This window comes from Rhinoraja longicauda, chromosome 4 (assembly GCF_053455715.1).
Source record: "Rhinoraja longicauda isolate Sanriku21f chromosome 4, sRhiLon1.1, whole genome shotgun sequence".
Classification (NCBI taxonomy): Eukaryota; Metazoa; Chordata; class Chondrichthyes; order Rajiformes; family Arhynchobatidae; genus Rhinoraja; species Rhinoraja longicauda.
Window position 1 is genome coordinate 15,499,371 of NC_135956.1, and position 13,451 is coordinate 15,512,821.

The 13,451-nt window shown below is 44.9% G+C and overlaps 1 protein-coding gene across 4 annotated transcripts in view; it reads right to left on the reverse strand.

The window, feature by feature from the left end:
* The window catches only part of LOC144592603 (RNA-binding Raly-like protein), a 673,998-nt gene that overhangs the window by 27,991 nt on the left and 632,556 nt on the right, over window positions 1-13,451 (reverse strand). For all 4 annotated transcript variants that reach the window (XM_078397261.1, XM_078397262.1, XM_078397263.1 and 1 more), the window contains one exon: window positions 12,375-12,538. In XM_078397261.1, coding sequence (XP_078253387.1) covers window positions 12,375-12,538 — 164 coding nt within the window. The remainder of the gene's footprint in view (window positions 1-12,374; window positions 12,539-13,451) is intronic.

Here is a 13,451-nt window from a genome sequence, read left to right on the forward strand (position 1 = left end):
TGTTCAATCTCAGTTGCAAGTAATTGTCCTGAATGAATCCTGTTAATCTTGTAACATACTATCATATTCAGAGTAAAGGAAGCAATTTTTTTCACATGACTAGCAAATTAAATATATGCAGTAATATCATAGAAGACATGAGAAAAATTCAGATAACATATGGTTGTTTTTTGTCGGTACAAAGGATTGTAGATGTTAGAATCCCTTTTCTCCCACTATCCTGTTCCCTTCCACCTATGTCCCTCCCTCTGGCTTTACATTTCATTCCTCTCCTTGTCTGACACCCTTTTGTCTCCTTTTCACCTCTAGATAATAGACAATAGACAATAGGTGCAGGAGGAGGCCATTCGGCCCCTCGAGCCTGTACGCACCGCCATTCAATGTGATCATGGCTGATCATTCTCAATCAGTACCCCGTTCCTGCCTTCTCCCCATACCCCCTGACTCCGCTATCCTTAAGAGCTCTATCTAGCTCTCTCTTGAATGCATTCAGAGAATTGGCCTCCACTGCCCTCTGAGGCAGAGAATTCCACAGATTCACAACTCTCTGACTGAAAAAGTTTTTCCTCATCTCAGTTCTAAATGGCCTACCCCTTATTCTTAAACTGTGGCCCCTTGTTCTGGACTCCCCCAACATTGGGAACATGTTTCCTGCCTCTAACGTGTCCAACCCCTTAATAATCTTATACGTTTCGATAAGATCTCCTCTCATCCTTCTAAATTCCAGTGTATACAAGCCTAGTCGCTCCAGTCTTTCAACATATGATAGTCCCGCCATTCCGGGAATTAACCTAGTAAACCTATGCTGCACGCCCTCAATAGCAAGAATATCCTTCCTCAAATTTGGAGACCAAAACTGTACACAGTACTCCAGGTGCGGTCTCACTAGGGCCCTGTACAACTGCAGAAGGACCTCTTTGCTCCTATACTCAACTCCTCTTGTTATGAAGGCCAACATTCCATTGGCTTTCTTCACTGCCTGCTGTACCTGCATGCTTCCTTTCAGTGACTGATGCACTAGGACACCCAGATCTCGTTGTATGTCCCCTGTTCCTAACTTGACACCATTCAGATAATACTCTGCCTTCCTATTCTTACCACCAAAGTGGATAACCTCACACTTATCCACATTAAACTGCATCTGCCATGCATCCGCCCACTCACACAACCTGTCCAAGTCACCCTGCAACCTCATAGCATCTTCCTCACAGTTCACACTACCACCCATCTTTGTATCATCTGCAATTTGCAATCTTCATTTGTATCTCTAGTCTTTGTCACTTAGTCCACCCCATCTGGGCAGCACGGTGGCGTAGCGGTAGAGCTGCTGCCTTACAGCGCCAGAGAGCTGGGTTTGATCCTGACTATGGGTGCTTGTCTGTACGGAATTTGTACATTCTTTCCATGACCTGCGTGGGTTTTCTCTGAGATCTTCGGTTTCTTCCCACGCTCCAAAGACATACAGGTTTGTACGTTAATTGGTTTGGTATAAATGTAAATTGTCCCTAGTGTGTGTGTGTGTGTGTGTGTATGTGTAGGATAGTGTTAGTGTGTGGGGATCGCTGGTTGGTGTGGACTCGGTAGGCCGAAGGACCTGTTTCCACGCCGTATCTCTAAACTAAACTAAACCTGCCAGTCCGATCACCCTCACCTGTATCCACCTATTACTTGCCAGACTTTGCCACATCCCCACCTCTCTTCTCTAGCTTTTTTCCTCCGTACTCCGATCAGTCTGAAGAAGGGTCTCGACCTGAAATGTCGCCCGCCCATTTCCTCTACAGACGCTGGCTGACCCGCTGAATTACTCCAGCACTTTGTGTGCTTTGCTAATTGATTTTTTGTTGAGGTTCGCAGGTGTCCAAAACATGTTTATAACATGTTTATAACATGTTCAGACTAGGGCTTCCGAGATGTCCTCGTTCTTCAGAAAACGGGGCTTCCCCTCCTCCATTATAGATGAGGCTCTCACTAGGGTCTCTTCTACATCCCGCAGCTCCGCTCTTGCTCCCCCTCCCCCCACTCGCAACAAGGACAGGATCCCCCTCGTTCTCACCTTCCACCCCACCAGCCAGCGGATCCAACATATCATCCACCAACATTTCCGTCACCTACAACGGGACCCCACCACTGGCCATATCTTCCCATCCCCTCCCCTCTCTGCGTTCCGCAGAGACCGTTCCCTCCATAACTCCCTGGTCCACTCGTCCCTTCCTACCCAAACCACCCTAACCCCGGGCACTTTCCCTTGCAACCGCACGAGATGCAACACCTGTCCCTTTACCTCCCCCCTCAACTCCATCAAAGGATCCAAACAGTCTTTCCAGGTGAGACAGCGGTTCACCTGCACCTCCTCCAACCTCATCTATCGCATCCGCTGCTCTAGATGTCAACTTATTTATATCGGCGAAACCAAGCGCAGGCTCGGCGATCGCTTCGCTGAACACCTGCGCTCGGTCCGCATTAACGCAACTGATCTCCCGGTGGCCCAGCACTTTAACTCCCCCTCCCATTCCCAGTCTGACCTCTCTGTCATGGGCCTCCTCCAGTGCCATAGTGAGGCCCGCCGGAAATTGGAGGAGCAGCACCTCATATTTCGCCTGGGCAGTTTACAGCCCGGTGGTATGAACGTTGACTTCTCCAACTTCAGATAGCTCCTCTGTCCCTCCCTTCCCCTCCTCCTTCCCAGATCTCCCTCTATCTTCCTGTCTCCACCTATATCCTTCCTTTGTCCCACCCCCGACATCAGTCTGAAGAAGGGTCTCGACCCGAAACGTCACCCATTCCTTCTCTCCCGAGATGCTGCCTGACCTGCTGAGTTACTCCAGCATTTTGTGAATAAATATGTTTATAACAGGAAATCTTAACGAAAAGAACGTCAACATTGTATCTTAGTAATTCTATTTTTCAGCTGTCAAGTACATTTGCTAGGGAGCAATGGCATTTTGATGGTATTTGGATAAAAAAAATTAAATGGCATCTTAAATTCAAATCTGAAGTCATTTGATTGAAATGTTTCTTTCTTTGATATATTCAGGTAGATATGGGATGCATTTGATGCATATACTGTGCAATTTTATTTGTGTTTCACTATAACCTTAGAGCTGAAGCAAATAACATGTTTAATATGGTTGCATGACTGTATACTGTGCTGAATACAAACAAGATGTTAGCATTTAATTAACCGAGGCAAATGAAAAGGGTCGCCTCGGTTTGTTTTCTCTCTTTCATTCCAAGTTTATTAACATTCCTGTTTGTTTTAGATCTACGGATTTGGGCGGCACGGTGGCGCAGCAGTAGAGTTGCTGCCTTACAAGAGCCAGAGACCTGAGTTCGATATGCCTGTACGTTCTGCCGTGTCATGAGTGGGTTTTCTCCGAGATCTTGGGTTTCCGCCCACACTCCAAAAACGTACAGGTTTGTAGGTTAATAGGCTTGGTATAAATGTAAATTGTCCCTAGTGTGTGTAGGATAGTGTTAATGTGGGGGTTTGCTGTCAGTGCGTTTTCGGAGGGCTGAAGGGCCTGTTTTCGCGCTGTATCTCTAAACTAAATTAAGCTACTGCTGCTCATATCATCCATATGAAATTTAGTGAGCTTTTTGTTGAAGGCAATGTTAACAATAGAAATATGTGGCTCAATTTTGACAAAATGATTAAGCTTTGAAATGATCCCAACCCACTTGCGTAGGCCCATACTTCTGGGGTTAAGAAGCATCTTTTATACACTTGTAATGCTCATTTCATGGTCAAAGTTCCGTATCAGTTTGCAGACACTGGTCAAATTGAAAGAGGCAATGCAGGCCTTGCAGAAATCAATATTACCAAGGTCACGTTCCAGCGTATCTGGCATGAAGCTGCAAACAGCCCAGACGTGATGTTCTTAGTCCCCAAGGTCAGACTAAAATGCATCTATTATCGACTAGTACCGCTAATTATCAGATCAATGATCACATTTGCTGATAAAGATAAGTGGAATAATGCAGCCACTGGGATTTCATCATTCATATTTTAGAAGAGATTTTCAGTGCAGAGAAAGAACATCAAGGGCAATAATTATGAAAGTGCCAGTGCAAAGATGCAGCGTAAAATGCAGGATATGCAGGATACCCATACATGGATAGCATTCAGTTGTCAGAATTATGAATTTAATACTGATGCAGTCAAAAAGTTATACAGCGTGGAAACAGGCCCTTCGGCTCAACTTGCCAACATCGACCAACATGTCCCATCTATACTAGTCCCACCTGCTTGCATTTGGCCCAGAAGCAGTGTTTTGGAAGTTTTTAAATTTGTTTTGGGGCTTCTGCAGTAATGTGCACACAACACTGTTGCCACTTTCACACTGGACTGTTTGTACGAAAAAGAATTTCGCTTGTTAGCTCTTTGTGACAGTGTAGAGCAAGGGACAGTGTAGAGCAAGGGACTGAGCACCAGTGTTGAGGGTCAGGATGGAGGAAATGAGATGACCAATTTGAACTGACTAAGGTTTGCCCGTCAGGAAGGTCCAGAACCCAGTTGAATTTGGAGGCCACTTGGCCAATGTCCAAGAGTTTGGCGATGAGGATACATGGAACTTCAGATGCTGGTTTACACAAACAAACATAAAATGCTGGAGTAACTCAGCGGATCAGGCAGCATCGCTGGAAATCATGGATCGGGGACGTTTTGGGACGGGACCCTTCTTCAGAGATGAGCTTATTTGCGATTATAGTGTTGAAGATTGGGCTGTAGTCAATGAATAATCTTCGCATAGGTGTTCATAATGTGATCTAATTTAGTTTAGTTTAGTTTAGTTTAGAGATACAGCACGGAAACAGGCCCTTCGGCCCACTGAGTCCCCGCCGACCAGTGATCCCCGCACATTAACACTATCCGACACATACTAAAGGCAATTTACACTTATACCAAGTATACAAACCCAAGATAATTACCCTACCCCTACAAACCTGAAGGAAAGAACTGCAGATGATGGTTTAAATCGAAGGTAGACACAAAATGCTGGAATAACTCAGCGGGACAAGCAGTATCTCTGGAGAGAAGGAGTGGGTGACGTTTCGGGTCGAGACCTTTCTTCAGATGGATCTCATGCTTGGCTTTCCAGGGCTTCTACAATAATTCATGATGTCAGGGGAGTGGGCTACAAACCTATAAACCTGTATGTCTTTGGAGTGTGGGAGGAAACTGAAGATCTTGGAGAAAGCCCAGGCAGTCACGGGGTCACTGGTCCCAAAAGACCCCTCCACACACACTTCATTCACTTGCCCTTCCCAATTTCCCCAATACTAGATCCAGTGTTGCCCTCTCACATGTGGGGACCTCCACACACTGCTTGAGAAAACTCTCCTGAACATTTTTGAGGAATTGCACCCAATCTGAACCCTTCACGCCATGATTTTCCCAGTCTATGAACTTTGAATTCTCCAATTTAGGTGTCCTTTAACAACCTCCCCTGTCCATTCCATTTATTCCACACACCTCCCCCCCACCCCCCACTTCTCCCCCCATTCCCTGTGCCCCATCTGGGCTCACCCAGTTTGTCACCTCCACCTCCTCCTACATCCTTTCCTCTGGGTTCACCATTTGCAACGCCTCAATCCGTCTGCCTCACACCTTCTGCGTTAATCTCTGGCCTTTGTTCCAACCATCTGCCTATCTAAAACCGCCTCACCTGTGCCCACCTATTATCTGCCCTGCTTTGTGTTGCCTCTCCTCTCTCCCAGTTTTCTTCCCCACCCCCCCCATCCCCCCATCCCCCCTCCCCCAGTCAATCGCAAGAAGGGTCCAGATCCCAAAACGTCACCCACCCATGTTCTCCATGTTCACCCATGTTCACCCACCCCTTGAGTTACTCCAGGCCATTTTACGCCCTTTTTTGCTATTTTTTGCTAAGTTCATACTTCACTGCATAACATTTCAATTTAAGAAATTACTTTTAGATTTCAGACTGTTCTATTTATAGAGTAGCAATTTTATTAAAATCTGTTCAAACTGTTCTTGGGGAAATTCATGAATTTCAATTAAGTTTTACATTTAAGACCGACTGTGTGCTGATTGTATGCTCGAGGCAAACAATGTCTACCACCTACTTTCTAAATTAAATCATCCGTGAACATTTTTAGTCACCAACACAGTAATAGGCCCACCTCATTACTATCTGCTGTTTAGGAACCTGTAACTTGATAATGTCCATTTACTCAACATTACTTTTTCTGTTGTTTGATTACTTATAATGAAACACCAGTGGACATGTAGAGAATGTTTTCCTTGGTTTTACCCACACAATCCTCTCATCAATGTGGGGAGGCATTAGGGTTAGGTTATCATTCATTGGGCAGTGGGACAAAATGGCCTCTGGTGCTCAGTGACCTCCCCCTGGAGATTCATTGTCACCATGTACTGCCACTTTGCTTTGGCCCACGGTCTCATTACCCTCGTCCAAATCTGCTCGCCTTTACACTTTCCCTTATGGAGATTTGTAGGAGTCAGTCTGGGTCCACCCTATGTTTGAGTTTTTGTTAGATTAAGGCAGTTGGGCTCTCGCGTCTGTAATGCATCAACCCATTTCCTCTCTGCCCTCTTCCTACGGCCGGTTGACCAATTTACATTTGTTTCTCGGCCCGTGATCTCGAGGGACTGGAACACGTGCTGCTGGAAGTGTCTGCTAATGAGTTTGGACTGGTCTCCCCTTGCGATGTTGCCGAGGTGTCCTGTCAGCCTGCCTCGGACGCTGTTACCCATTTCGCCTATGTACAGGAACTTACACTCCTTACATTTCATTGCATACAACACATTTTATTCTCGCTGTTCAATCTGGCCTCTCTTTCCTGTCTCCCTGTTCTCTATGTTTATGGTTATTACCAGGTGGGTGCATTGTTTTGCCCGCAGTTTGGGCTTGTCTGTAGACCTGTACCAACGAGGATGTCCCTCAGATTTTTAGGCCTCCTAAATGCTGACATTAGGGTTGGGGTTAGGATTCGGGTTAGAGAGCAGTGCTTAACTACAATCTACCTCTTTGGTGACCCTCGGACTATCCTGGATCGGACTTTGCTGGCTTTACCTTGCACTAAACGTTATTCCCTTATCACGTATCTATACTCTGTAAATGGCTCGATTGTAATCATGTATTGGCTCTCTGCTGACTGAATGGCACGCAAAAAAAGTTTTCCACTGTACCTCAGTACATGTGACAATAAACTAAACTGAAGGTGATGTTAAATAATGTGGAACTAATAGGGTAGAGATGAGAATACCTTTTGGCAGTCATGGGTCAGCTAACCTCTGACCTCTGTGCCTATCCATTCCAACATGGAAGCTAAATACTAGCTGGAGGTCAGATGCTCTTGTTTCTAATGTTCTGATCTGCTGCTGGACTTATCATTGAGTCTAAGGATGGAGCACAGAAATGTGGACAAATGGCACTAGCTTAGATGGGGCATCTCGGGCTGGCATGGATGAGTTGGGTCAAAGGAAGACACCAAATGCCAGAGTAGCTCAGCAGGTCAGGCGGCATCTTTGGACAGAAGGAATAGGTGACGTTTTGGGTTGGATGCCTTCTTCGGACTGAAATATACAGAAAGCCAGAGCATAACAGGGTCGGCAATAGATGACCTCAGTAAGGGTGGAGTCCATAAAGGCCCATTATTGGCTGTGGAATATGTGCTAATAACACCAGGGTCCCATTGATAGATGCAAAGTGCTGGAGTAACTCAGCGGGTCAGGCAGCATCTCTGGAGAAAAAGGAATAGGAGACCCTTTTTCAGACCGCTGAGTTACTCAAGCACTTTGTGTTTTTTTTTTGTAAACCAGCATCTGCAGTTCCTTGTGTCTCTTTCAATCTCTCCATTCTGGTTTCTGTTTTTCCCACTGCAACCCCTTGTGTCTACATAAAGTGAGATGTCGGTTCTGGCTCTGTCTCATGTCAATGATTCTGATAGTCGAGATGGACGGACAGGACAGGTTTGAAGGGAGATGGACCAAACGCGGGCAGGTGGGACTAGTGTAGCTGGGACATGATGGCCAGTGTAGGCAAGTTGGGCCGAAGGGCCTGTTTCCACACTGTATCACTCTATGACTATCGCAGCATCAACACAGGCAAAAGCAATAGATAAATACAAGATGCTGTCCAGGTGCCAAAAGATGATTTGATGTTAGCAACACCATTTGACACTGAAAAAGGCCCAAAGAGCCTGATTAATTCAGCCGGACAGGCAGCATCTCTAGAGAACATGGACAGGTGACGTTTCGGGTCGGAACCCTTCCTAGATACCCATTGGCAAGAGTGTCATTGATGCTACATTCGATCAAGAACATTCATTGTCATCTTGCCTTTTGAATTTAGTTCCTTGGTTCACGTCTGAAGAAGGACCTGATCCAAAATGTCGCCTATCTATGTTCTCCAGAGATGCTGCCTGACCTGCTAAGTTACTCCAGCACACTGTGTCCTTTTGTGTACTAACCAGCATCTGCAGTTCCTCACATCGACATTTGACACTGACTACACAATGGGGGAATTGATGATTTAAAGTATTTCATCCTTGCTATTCATAGCGCTTATGATATAACATGACAGACTGACAGGCAGATATAATGAGACCATTTATCTTGACTGTTGCACAGCTGACCAGTACGCCTGTCAGGCAACTGTTCAATCTAGCAGCATAGAGATGGTTGCGATTTACAATTCAGAACTCATCTGTATGGAGAACCAACATGAGCGGTTCAGTAGCTGAGAAATCAGATTGACACAGCGCTGAACTAGCACACAGAATATTAAACATTGAACAGTAAGGCACAAGAACAGGCCCTTCGGCCCACAATGTCTGTGCCGAACATGATGCCACCTCCATCTCTTATCTACCTGCACATAATCCATATCCTTCCATTCTTGGATATGGATATGGATTGTGCTGCCCAACCTCTTCCTCTAGCGCTGGCCCTCAAGTCCTGGCAACATCCTTGTAATTCTTCTCTGCACTCTCTCCAGTTTAACAACATCCTTCCTGTAGCAAGGTGACCAAAACTGAATACAATGCTCCAAATGCAATCAGTATATCATTTTGGGTTGACTTAATGACATTATTGACTTACCTTCCGAAACGTCGCCCATTCCTTCTCTCCAGAGATGCTGCCTGACCAGCTGAGTTACTCCAGCATTTTGTGAATAAATACCTTTGATTTGTACCAGCATCTGCAGTTATTTTCTTATTGACTTACCTTGATATCTTGCTCAACTCCCTATTTTTATAGCTTTGTATTGAGGAGTAGAGTGCAGGAAGCAAGGTAAGGTATTCTTGCTCTAGTCCTATTAAACGTTTCCCTTCTAACCTTAAAACTATGTCTTGTGACTGTTGATTCCCTTACTCTGGGTAAAAAACTCTGTGTGTTCACCCTGTCTATTCCCCTCATGATTCTATACACAATGTAATCTCTATATAATCTAACTGTTGGGTCTGCACAAGAATTTGGTATGTAGGAAGATTACCAGCATTGAGCCCTCAAAACCTCTCCTTTTCCATGAAATGCTGGTTAATCTGCACCTGGATCTCAGTTAAACCCTCATGATTATCCAGTGTTATGTTTTTCCATGCACTCCATGTCTTTGTGGTGTTCGAGTGAAAGAATCTTATTAGGTGCCTGACTTTCTTTTAATTGGGTCAAGCCCTCAGATGCTACATGTCAGGCTGATCCAGTGTGTCGCAAGGAACTGCAGATGCTGGTTTAAACTGGAGATAGACACAAAATGCTGGAGTAACTCAGCGGGAGAGGCAGCATCTCTGGAGAGAAGGAATGGGTGACATATTGGGTCGAGACCTTTCTTCAGACTGAAAGTCACGGGATAGGGAAATGAGAGATATAGACGATGATGTAGAGAGATATAGACCAAATGAATGAAAGATATGCAAAAAAGTAACAATGATAAAGAAAACAGGCCATCGTCAGCTGTTTACTAGGTGAGAACGAGAAGCTGGTGTGACTTGGGTAGGAGAGGGATGGAGAGGGAATGCAGGGGTTAGGGAAATCATTATTTCTCTAGTAAACGGCTAACAATGGCCTGTTTCCGTTATCATTGTTACTTTTTTGCATATCTTTCATTCATTTGAAATTTTGCTTGCAGTTCTGGCCACATCATTGCCAGAAGGATGTGGAGGCTTTGGAAAGGGTACAGAGACGTTTCCTGAACGATGCCTGGATTAAGGGGTTTTAACTTTAGGGAAGACTTGGGCAGACTTGGGATTGTTTTCTCAGGAACTCTGGAGGTTGCAGTGAGAATTGATAAATGTATTCAAGAGAGAGTTAGATATAGCTCTTAGGGCTAACGGAATCAAGGGATATGGGGAGAAAGCAGGAACTGGGTACTGATTCTGGATGACCAGCCATGATCATATTGAATGGCGGTGCTGGCTGGAAAGGCCAAATGGCCTACTCCTGCACCTATTTTCAATGGTTCTGTGTTTCTATTTGTTCTATATCTCCCTGGGCTGATCCAGTGTTGCCCTGGTCTGATCTCACAACTCCTTTATTCCTCACATATTGGCCCTGGGACATCCCAGGAGATATAATATGCGCTAGACTTTGAGATTGCTTTTCCACAGAAAGAATTGGAAGTAAATGATATTTAATTGTTGTGCCTCAAATCATTTACAAAGGATTTCCAGCCATATGCTGCCATGGCTAAAACGAACCATTTATCCATCAATTCATCAGACGTTGTCGATATAACATGGAACTTAGAACAGTACAGAACAGGAACAGGCCCTTCGGCCCACAATGTCTGTGCCGAGCTTGATTCCAAGACCATCTCTTCTCACTACTATATTAATTGGAGTAAAATCTAATGGAATATAGATAGGTGGTGCAGCGGTAGATTTGCTGTCATACAACGCCAGATAACTGGGTTCAATCATGATTATGGGTGCTGACTGTACGGAGTTTGTACATTCTCTCCGTGACTGCGCGGGTTTCTCCAGATGTTCCAGTTTCTTCCCACACTCCAAAGGCATGCAGCTTTGTAGGGCTTCGGTAAAAATTGTAAATTGTCCCTGGTGTGTAGGATAGTGCTAGTGGACAGAGTGAACGCTGGTCGGCGCGGACTCGGTGGGCCGAAGGGCCTGTTTCCAGGCTGTATCTAAAAACTAAAACTAAAACTAAATTAAATCTATAGGAAGGAACTGCAGATGCTGGTTTACGCCGAAGATAGACATAAAATGCTGGAGTAACTCAGCAGGACAGGCAGCATCTCTGGAGAGAAGGAATGGGTGACGTTTCGGGTCGACTGAAGTCTGAAAAAGGGTCTCGACCCGAAACGTCACCCATTCCTTCTCTCCAGGGTGACTTGGACAGGTTCTATGAGTGGGCAGATGCATGGCAGATGGAGTTTAATGTGGATAAATGTGAAGTTATCCACTTTGGTGGAAAGAACAGGAAGGCAGAATATTATCTGAGTGATGTCAAGTTAGGAAATTGGGAAGTACAAAGAATCTGGGTGTCCTTGTTCATTAATCACTTAAAGTTAGCATGCAGGTACAGCAGGCAGTGAAGAAAGCTAATGGCATGTTGGCCTTTATGACAAGAGGAGTTGAGTATAGGAGCAAAGACGTCCTTCTGCAGTTGTACAGGGCCCTAGTGAGACCGCACCTGGAGTACTGTGTGCAGTTTTGGTCTCCAAATTTGAGGAAGGATATTCTTGCTATTGAGGGCGTGCAGCGTAGGTTTACTAGGTTAATTCCTGGAATGGCGGGACTGACGTATGTTGAAAGACTGGAGTGACGAGGCATATATACGCTTGAATTCAGAAGGATGAGAGGGGATCTTATTGAAACATATAAGATTATTAAGGGATTGGACACATTAGAGGCAGGAAACATGTTCCCAATGTTGGGGGAGTCCAGAACCAGGGGCCACAGTTTAGGAATAAGGGGTAGGCCATTTAGAACGGAGATGAGGAAAAACTTTTTAAGTCAGAGAGTTGTAAATCTGTGGAATTCTCTGCCTCAGAATGCAGTGGAGGCCAATTCTCTGGATGCTTTCAAGAGAGAGCTAGATAGAGCTCTTAAAGATAGCGGAGTCAGGGGGTATGGGGAGAAGGCAGGAACGGGGTACTGATTGTGAATGATCAGCCATGATCACATTGAACGGCGGTGCTGGCTCGAAGGGCTGAATGGCCTACTCCTGCACCTATTGTCTATTGTCCAGAGATGCTGCCTGTCCCGCGAAACTAAATCTTACAGTTTCTTAAAGTTGCCACGTCAACAATTTCACAAATTGAGAGGAAGAGGTGACATTGATTGCTAATACACAATTAAAATGAATGAATGCATTGAAGACTTTCACAGAGATAGCGACTAGCTGAGGACATTCATTCACGGCCGTGCCTCACATTTTGGTCCCGCGGATGCTGTCCCTGTGATCGTAGATCGTGGACCTCCTTTCATGGGGAAACCACCCTTGCCTCTGCGCGTGACGGGTATGGCAATACGCAGGCGTTTGATCGGTATGATGGCACGGGGTGGTGGAGGTATGCGGCCGTGGTAATCAAACATCCTGTAAGGAAACATTCACATTTTAGAATGCAATATACCAACCGGCGATCTCCTTCAATACCCAACCTCTACAGATGCGCCGGAGAAAGCATTTTATCAGGATGCATCATTGCATGGTTTGAGAACAGCTCCATCCAGCACCGCAATAAATTGCAGCGAATTGTGGACGCAGCCCAGACCATTGCACAAACCAACCTCCCTTCCATTGACCTCATTTATGCCTCACGCTGCCTCGGCAAGGCCAGCAGCATAATCAAGGACGAGTCGCACCCTGGCCACTCCCTCTTCTACCCTCTCCCATCGGGCAAAAGGTACAGAAGTGTGAAAGTCTGTGCAGACGCGGTGGGCCGAAGGGCCTGTTTCCGCGCTGTATCTCTAAATTCCTGGGCCTTGAGAGACTGCAATGGTTTTTTACAGTTCTCATAGATTCATTTTACCCTTTGTACTGTCGACACACAAAATTCAAGTTTGTTACGACTATAATTGAACTTTCACGTGGCATTTACAGCGTAGATAAGGCCCACCTGGACCAACAAATTCATGTTTTGGGGAATTTTCACTGTCAATTTGAACTTCATACAATAATTTTACTCATCCATTTTACTAAAGCCTAAGAGAATTCAATGATGGCTTCACAATCATTTTAGTATCATTACCAAGAATATTTAATTATACATGTAATGAACATTTAACAAGGAATATATTTTGTTAATACCATTACACAATCTTAAGGTTCTCTGAATCATAGAGTGCCAATGATTTTGTACTAACTACAACATCTCTTTCTTTGTTTTTGATATTTTTATAACCATGAAAACAGAATGTATGAAATGAATTATACTTGATTGAAAAAAAAACCTCTAGCATGGTGATGGAATAAAACTAAAATGATGATGATGAAGCTGATATTTTAT